A 9,432-nucleotide genomic window follows, 5' to 3' on the forward strand; every position below is an offset into this window, starting at 1 on the left:
TTGCCAAGTTGCCCAGGTGGGTCTCAAACCCGCGGGCTCAGGCAATCCACTCACCTCGGCCTCCCAAAGTGCTAGGATTACAGGCTGAGTCACTGAGCACGGCCAAGATACAGTTTTTTATATCTGGTGTTTATTTCAGTTACATAGTGTTTTTATAAGTCATCCGTGTTGTTTCTGGAATCAGTAGTTTGTTGTTTTTTGTCATCAGATAGTAATTAATTGGGTGGATATGCTAGAAAATGGACATTTGGAATGTTTCCAGTTTTTGTCTATTATGAATAATGCTATGAACATTTATTCACAACTGTGGATATATGTTTTCATTTCTCTTGGGCAGATACCTGGGAGTGTAGTTGCTGGGTCATAGGGTAGTGGTTTTTTTAGGGGTGGGGGAAAATAATTGCAAGCCATAATACAACTACAAATTAATTTCTTGAACAAAAATGGGTACACTGTGCATTGGCCATTGCTACAGGAAACCAAAGAGACAGGACCTCCTGGGCTCAGGTGATCCTTCCACTTCAGCCTCCTGAGTAGCTAAGACAACAGGCACACAGCACCAAGTCTGGCTAATTTTTTTTTTTTTTTTGTAGAGATGAGGTCGTGCTATGTTGCCCAGGTTGGTCTTGAACTCCTAGCCTCAAGCAATCCTCCTCCTTCAGCCTCTCAAAGTGCTGGGATTACAGTCCTGAGACACCATGCTCACTTCATAAATGAGCATTTTAAAATAACTTGTTAACCCAAATTAAGACCCAAACTGCAAAATGTGGAACCCTGATAATTGGTAGGAGCTGCAGAAATTCTTTTTTTTCCCTCCCCAGAGGCCCTTTCCCCATTGCATGAGCTTCAAGTCTTCACAGTCTCTCAATCTGTCTGACCCCTTGGGTCTTGCCTTGAAGGGAATTCTCAGAATGTGCATCAGTCATTCTTTCAGCACTTGGGGTTGGAAACACAAACCTACCAATACTAGTAATTAAAATAATGCTGCGGCAACAAAGTCTGAACCTGCTTAGAGGATCCTGACTGGGTGAGAAATTATTAACATTATTGGTTATGATGTCCCACCAAGTTTTTATTTATCAACACTATAGGATCCTATTTATTTGCTTGTCTTTGAGGCAGAATTTTACTCTGACACCCAGGCTGGAGTGCAATGGCATGAGCTTAGCTCACTGCAGCCTCCAACTGCTGGTCTCAATCAATTGATCCTCCTGCCTCAGCTTCTTGAATAGCTGGGACTATAGGCACGTACCACCATGCCCAGCTGATTCCTCTAGAAAAAGGATCTCATTGCTGGGCACAGTGGCTCAAGCCTGTAATCCCAGCACTTTGGGAGGCTGAGGTGAGAGAACTGCCTAAACTCAGGAGTTCAAGACCAACCTGGGCAACTTTGGTGGGACCTTGTCTCTACAATAAATCAAAAAATCAGCTGGGTGTGGTTAACACACACCTGTAGTTCCAGCTACTTGGAAGGCTGTGATAGATGGATCGCCCGAGCCCAGCAGGTCAAGGCTGCGGTGGCTTTGAGCGTGCCACTGCACTCTAGCCTGGGTGACAAAGTGAGATGCCGATTCAAAAAAGGGTCTCACTTTGTTGCCCAGGTTGGTCTAAAACTCCTGGCTTCAAGCAATTCTCCTGCCTTGGGTTCCCAAAGCACTGAGATTACAGGTGTGAAACACCACACCCAGCAGATTATGATTCTTAAATGGGGGTGGGGGATCAGTTATGACATGGCTTCAGACTCTCAAAAGTTTTGGAGGCATATATAAGAAAAAAAAATGAATATGATCTGCTTACTATAGGAACTGCTCAGAGAAGCTTCATGTCCATTTAACAGAAATAACTGACTTAGAAAAACAGGTTTGTACATAAGCCATCTTTCTGAGCTTTTAGTTGTACACAACTAAAGGGGAGCCACTTAAACAACACATCAATAGACTTTTAAAAGTGTACTTTAGACTTGTTTCTGTTGTAAGTGCTATAAAAAACAAAGAAAAGGAAACTCATTAGAAGGAACTCAAAGTCAAGGCCCTAACCAAGCCTAGAATTTCTAATCCTCTCTTCAAGTTACAAGTTACTCCCATTCATTCAGCCAAGAATCCCAGACTCTAAGCTGTCTGAAGGCTAGTTGTTTTGTTTACTGATGTATCCACAGCACCTAGAACACCACCTAGAACTATTTGTTGAATTATAACTAGGAAGCCCAGGCAGACTCAGATGCTCTGTCCAGAATGATCTTATAACCGTGTTTTTACTTCTGTTAAAAGCACAAACGAACTCCTTCCGATCCCCTCCCACTGTGGGAGCTTTTATATTTGCTCAATAAATCCTGCTTTCTCACTTTAAAAAAAAAAAAAAAAGTACAATCCATGTTATGTCCTTATCAGTCCCCAACACTCAGTGCAACATTCTTGAGGAAGAGTAGGAATACCGCCCAGGACCTGGCACAAAGATGCTCTCTGACTATGAAATATAAAAGAATGGGAAGAGCCAGGTGTGGTGGCATACACATGAAATCACAGCTACTTGGGAGGCTGAGGCAGAAGGATCACTTGAGGCCAGTAGAGTGGATAAGAACATGGGTTTAGACCCCTTATTTATGACTATGGCAAGTCACCCAACCTGAGGCTCATTTTCCTCATCTGTAAAAATGGGGTAGTGACACACACCTCACAGTGTCGTGATGATTAAATGAGATAATACAGGTGAAGTGCTGAGCACTTGGTACCTGCTTAATGCTCTAATTTTTGTTATTTCTTTGAAGTAAACAGACCTAGCGAAGTGTGGATATCCCCTCATCTCAGTCTTTAGGATTATCTGAAATGTGAAGCAGAAAATGCAGAAGTTAAAATATTAGGCATGGTATCCTTATTCAGTATCTTTATCTGTGAAGTATAAAACACCTCAAAGATGAGGATGAGAATCAATCTAAAAACCACCTAAATTAGGGTGACATTGCAACTAATGTCAGTCAGTTGGTCATAGCATATCCCATGCAGACATTCCTCTACCCCGTTCCTACTAGCCATGGGTTCAGAGCCTTTCCTGAGACTGAGAATCTAAGAGGGGCCTTGAATAACATCTATCCTACTGGCTTTCCAACATTTTGAAAGCAACTAAATCCATTTCCTTACCCTGCTAACCCTAATAGGTGCATGAAGATGATAATGAATGAAAGGAAAGGAAAGGAAAGAGGAAGAGAGAGAGGAAAGGCAAGGAAGAAAGGAGGGAAAGGGAAAGGAAAGAACAAGGAAAGGAAAAAACAGGAATGCTTCATTTAGGGGACAGGATGGGTTATTCGTTAGGTTTCCCCATTCGGGCTGAGGCCTGAAGCCCCTAAAAGAGGCTATTTGAAAACCACAGACCTTCCTTCCATCTAGCACATAGGTTAGGTACCTATTAATAATATTTACTAAATGAATAAAGATCAAGAAACTGGTAAATAGGAAGGGTAAGTAGAAATCAACATTATTCTAATAAAAAGAGAATGGTGTAACAGTTATAACTAACTACAAGGAGCGCATTATAACTACCAAGATCTTATTAATATCAAGATTAATTTTGGGGCAGGCACGGTGGCTCACACCTGTAATCCTAGCATTTTGGGAGGCTAAGGCAAGGGTTGCTTGAGGGGGAACATAGTAAACAAAATTTGATAAAAAGTGGCAGAAAGAGGGCCATCCTTTAATGACTGTCATCTAAAGATCAAGTCCAAACTCCATTTTTTTTTTTTTTTTCCGAGTTGGATTCTTACTCCGTCACCCAGGCTGGAGTGCAGTGGCATGCTCCCAGCCACAGCAGCCTCGACCTGCTGGGCTCCGGCGATTCTTCCGCCTCAGCCTTCCAAGTAGCTGGAACTACAGGTGCGCACTACCATGCCCGGCTAATTTTTGATTTATTGGAGAGATGAGGTCTCGCCAAGTAGCCCGGGCGGGTCTTGAACCCATGGGCTCAGTCAATCCACTCATCTCGGCCTCCCAAAGTGCTGGGATTACAGGTTGAGCCACCGAGCCTGGCCTGAGTCCAAACTCCTCAGCTGTCAGTGTCCTTCAGGATTTAGCCCAGCCTTCTCCCCTAAGGCACCTACACTCCAGCAATCCTGAAAAGCTTTCCTAATCTGATGTGCCATTTTCAAACTTCTGTGCCTTTGAATGTACATTTCCCTCTGTCTAGAATACACTTCTCAAGGCAAACTCCTAGTCACACATTAACAGCTAACTCAGAAGTCTGGGAAGCCATACTTCCAACACTCCAGCCTTCTTTTTCTCAGAGCACTTCACACATCCCTCCTGCGTAGCACTGGTATAGCCTCTGTATTATTGCCCAATTTCTTCCCATTATTCGGATGAAGAGTTACTAGAGGTAGGGATCATGTGAATCTTGGCATATGCTCAATAAACATTTTGTGAGTAAACGACTGCATGAGAGATTTTAAAGAAGGCTAAAAAGTGACAAAAGCAAAAGCAGACAACAGATATTTTCTGTTATTCAAATAACCTATTTTCTCAACTCTAATCTTTGGTTGAGGATTACTTATGAACTAGATTGCTTCATCGCTTTCTAGCTGTGTGTCCTTGGGCAGGTTAACTAATTTCTGTATACCTGAAGTTTCCTCACTGGTTAAAAAGAAAAAATAACCACTTGTGCACTATAGTTATAAGGATTACAGTTAAAGTATGTAAAAAACAAAAAAGAAAACAGAGTTCAATGGTAGTTCTACTAGTCTGTTAAAAACACAAAAATCTTGACAGACTATTGTACCATCAGGAATGTGATCACAATGAAATTTTAGTTGGAACCATTTTTTTTTTTTAAAGGAGTGTTGAAAATCAAAAAATACAATAGCTTGGCAGCTGCATTCTGTTTGCCCTTTATTCAATACCAATCCCTTAATGACTACCATCTCCCTTGGCTCCTTTATAATGTGCACTCCCAGTCCTCTGGTCTCTCTGACCACATTTCCTCTGTCCTCTTCTGTAACTTGCCCTTTATTGACACCTAAAGGCAGGCATTCCTCAGGCTCAGTTCTCAAATCTTTTCTCATCTTATCCACTCTCAAGGTTTCAATTAATATCTCTATGGAGATGACCCCATGACCTCTGTCACATTCAGAAACCATATTTCAAAACTCAATTTATCCAAAATAGACATCTGCTATCTTAGTTTAAGATGACCAAGCGTATAGCTTCAATTTCTCCTCTCTCATTCCTCTGCCTCCTCTCCACCGTTAAAGATCTTATCAGTCCTCAGGTTCCTCTTATTTTGCCAGTTACTTCTCTGGCCTTCTGTTCTACCTCAGTGGTTCCTAATATTTCTGGGATAATGGGCTCCTTTGAACATCTATTGAATGCTATGAATTATTTATCACAAAGATAAATATACCAAACAGGTACTTGCAATTTCACCTAACCAATGATCCAAACAAAAACTTGATACATATGTGTATATATATATATATATTTTTTTTTTTTTTCTTCTTCTTCTTCTTTTTTTTAATTGGAGTCTCACTCCGTCACCCAGGCTGGAGTGCAATGGCACACTCACGGCCACCCCAGCATCGACCTGCTGGGCTCCAACGATCCTTCTACCTCAGCCTTCCAAGGAGCTGGAACTACAGGCACCCGATTCCATGCCTGGCTAATTTTTTATTTATTGTAGAGATGAGCTGTTGTCAAGTTGTCAAGGTTGGTCTTGAACCCGCAGACTCAGGCAATCTACTCACCTTGGCTTTCCAAAGTGCTGGGATTACAGGTTGAGCCACCCAGTCCAGACAATAACTCAAGATTTTAACAACCATTTCCACAAATTTTCATTTCCCACTCTCATAATTCCAATGCCTTCTGGATACAGCCTGAATGGCCTACAGGTGTCAAACCTCCCAAGCCCAAACTAGATCTCACTATTTCTCCCTGACAAATCTGCTCTATTTTTTTTCTTGGACAATGGTACCGATTTCCTCCCAGACTGCCAAACTAGGAGTCTCAGAATGAACAATTATGCCCATAACCAATCAAGCACTAATTCTTGTCTGGTTCTACCTCAGAAATCCCTCTCAAATTCAAATTCCATCTTTCTTGGTCTCATCAACCTTTGCTTCTACCCCCACTTGCCATGATCCAGTCTTTCTACCACTCATTCTACAAGAACCCGTTACTGATTCTAACCATGCAAGGCTCCGTATCTCTATTTGCTCCCTTCCATTAGTTACAATAGCCTAATTGATTCCCCCACTCCAGTTCTTTTTCCTTCATTCCCAATGTTGACCTACCTCCTCCCAAAATTTCAAAATTGACCAGGTGACTGCCCTTTTCACAAATATTGATGCTTCCCCATAGCACAGACATTCAAACTCAGTTTTTCCTTTGGAGTCCTCTACAGTTTGCCATCTAAATACAGGATTAGATTCCACAGCTCAAGCTGTCACTTGTTCCTATTATCTGCATATCAAAATCACACCCACTCTTAAAGGCCCAACTCAAACCTTATTCTTCATCTTTATATCCTCTACATGTTTAGGAGGGCTCTAAATAAAACAGGCACAATTCTTAATGAAGCAATAAGGAAATGAAAAAAAGCTGGAAAATGGCTGGAAATCCTTAAATTCTCTGGAAGCATTAAGTTTTGTTTTTTTTTAAAAGATCACTGTTCAAATATTATCATTTCAACCAAGAAGTCCTCCATAAACCCAGCACTGTTAACCAACATTTAATAAATGCCAGTAGTGTGCAGTGTAGATTAAATTAATAGTAGGGTATATCATCAACCTGATAAATGGATATAATCTGGACCTAGGATTAGAATTCCAATTGTATTTGTAGGAATTGTATTACTTAGGAAAGGAAAATTACAGTAAGAGGACTCAGCATTTAAACTAGAGACTGAGGTCAAATAAGTATATAGCAGTGATAGAATTATTCCCCAGATCTATATCATCTTCAGACTAGTAAGAATCTTATCAGATAGGGAAAAATTGTATCAGATAGAAGGAGATCTTTTCAATGAGCATGTCCTAAACTTAAAGATTTTTTCCAGTCCATATTTTAGATAAGTTGATTTTTTTTTTAAAGGGGCCAAGGGATGTAATGGGCATTTCTGAGTCTTTCATAATGAGCCACATTTACTGGCTCACTTAGCAGGTGCAAAAGCGATAAGATATATGACAGAGAATGATACTACAGGCAATATTTTCTCTTCACTACCTCTTAGGGCCTTATTTATTTTAGGCTTGATCTAACTTAACTTCTCTTTTGGTTCCTAAGTCTATGAGTTCATGTTAATTTTCAAAGATGTATATTGTGAAGCATTTTGCTCCTAAAGAAAATAAAAATATTCAACATATAACTGAAGTCTTTCTAAAAAAATTTTAACTGGTCATTATAGTTAGCTAAGATACTTCGTAAAACATGCGTATGATTATAAAATTATAAAATTATGATCATTCACATTTGAATACACTTCTGAGAGACCAGCATTTACTTTAACAGCAAAAAACACTACATTTCTTAAATTATTAGTAACACTAGGGAACGCAGAGGGTTTTCCTGAAAACTGCTGTATTTCAAGTAGGAGCTCAGTCTACAATTTTTAAGTCTGACTCTAATTCTATGACCTTAGGAATGAATTCACTTAATCTCGAAATACTTTCTCACCTGAAAACAGGACTAAAATCATCTTTTTCTTCTTCAATGTGGCTGTTCAAATAAAAGGAAATAATGTATGTAGCACAGAGTACTTGCCACAAAGCGCTCAATAAACTAGTTTACTTCCTTCACTCAACACAAAAGATACGCTCACAAGAAGATTCACATTTAAGGACATGTATTTCCACAAGTCTTCCTCAGCAGAAAACGCTACAACTAGTTCGTTCTATTAAAAACAATATCGTCAGCATCATTCCACGAACTTTTCTGAGGAACCTGAATCAAAATGAAGGAGCCTGCATGTGATTCTGCAAGAATTCCACTAAGGCTGCACATATGCACTGACCACTAAAACACTAACAGGAAAAGTCCATAGTAATTGGGCTAAAACGTCTAGACGCATTTATGCTGGTAAGAGAGCTCACTTGAGGTAAAGGAAAAAAAAAAAAGTTCAATTAGGCCCAACTCAAGTCAGATCTTTAATAAATCAAGAGAGTGATGCTGGCTTATCTTCCTGAAACGCCAACAGTATGATATTGAAACCCATTTTAGAAGAAAAATTTCAAGATTAAAATATTCCACAGGCATTCCTGGTGTCACTAACGCTTTTTAGAAAGCCTGCGCGAAGAGCAGCACCATTAGCACCACTGAAGATATTTAATGAAAGCCGTTGGCGGTAAACAGGCGAAGGGAGAAAAATTATTTCGGTGTTCTGCACACGCCGAGGCGAACCACTTTCAAGATCACGGCAGCCGCCGCTGCCACCGAGAAGCATCTGATGGAATTCCCAATTTCACAAAAGGATGTCAAAAAGAAGACCATGATGCTGGTAAATTGGGGGGTGGGGACATTTCCGTTCCCTTCTCGAGGGTCCGGGCTTTAAAGTCTGCGCCGCGCCCGGGTCTGGGGATCTCCCGGTCCCGGCCTCCGCCCCTCGCGTCCCTCCCCGCGGCGAGTGGCTGCCGGCCCGGGAAGCACCGCGAGCAATACCTAAACCTCGACAGGCCCGGGGCCTGCCCGGAGCCCCCAGCGTGCGGACCGCGGCGAAACCCGGGTTCGGGGTCGTGGCCGGGCGGAAGGCCGAGGGGCTGGCGAGGCCGCGGCTGGGGCCGCTGCGGCCCGGGTCGCTGGGGTCCGGGCGTGGCTGGGCGTGGACACTCACCACACCATGCCGTAGGCGCCCTCGCCGATGTACGAGAGGTTGGTGTAGCGCGGCCCCACATCGAACACCTGCCCGCGGACCATCTCCGGGCCCGCGCCCGCCGCCGCCGCCGCCGCCGCCGCCGCCATGTTGGCTGCCGGGCCGCCGCCGCCTCCGCCGCGCTGGGCTCGACACTCGGTGGCCGCCGCTCCGCTCCTGCCGCGCCTCCCGAAGGGACCGCGCCGCCGCCGGTGCAACCGCTGCCGCTGACCAGGGAGAAGGAAGGAGGGCGACGCGCAGAAGAGCTACAGAACCCACAACCTCCCAGACCGACTGCCCAACTGACTGACGGGCGGGCCGGCGGGGGAGGGCGGAGGGAAGGAGAGAGGGCGGGGCGCGCGCCGAGGAGGGCGCCGGGGCGGGGCCGAGGAGCGTGCATGGGGATTGGCTCTCCGGGACTGGGGGCGGGGTCGCGCGGGCCGGCGGAAGCGGTGAGCTCGGAACTGGGCGCTCAGAGGCGCGGAGGAGGTGCCGGTTGTGGTCACGTGCGTTCGCTGGGTCTTCGGCGCGGGAGGCGGTTCTTGAGACCCCGGTGGTGGAGGCGTCAGGGCACAGCCCACCCGGCTGACTAACCTGAGAGACGGTCCTGGC

At 43.8% G+C, this 9,432-nt stretch overlaps 1 protein-coding gene across 2 annotated transcripts in view; it reads right to left on the reverse strand.

The window, feature by feature from the left end:
• Nucleotides 1-9,163, reverse strand: part of MAPK1 (mitogen-activated protein kinase 1) — a 113,380-nt gene extending 104,217 nt beyond the window's left edge. Inside the window, exons 1-2 of one of the 2 annotated variants that reach the window (XM_021715048.1) lie at nt 8,945-9,139; nt 8,803-8,885 (exon numbers count right to left, since the gene is read on the reverse strand). In XM_021715048.1, the coding sequence (XP_021570723.1) occupies nt 8,803-8,885 (83 nt within the window). In that variant the 5' untranslated portion in view covers nt 8,945-9,139. Of the gene's footprint in view, nt 1-8,802 lie in introns of both variants that reach the window. The other variant, XM_008063101.1, reaches the window with a different exon arrangement.
• Between the last annotated feature and the right edge of the window lie 269 nt (nt 9,164-9,432).

This window comes from Carlito syrichta, unplaced genomic scaffold (assembly GCF_000164805.1).
Source record: "Carlito syrichta isolate Samal-C Ts95f unplaced genomic scaffold, Tarsius_syrichta-2.0.1 Scaffold306579, whole genome shotgun sequence".
NCBI lineage: Eukaryota > Metazoa > Chordata > Mammalia > Primates > Tarsiidae > Carlito > Carlito syrichta.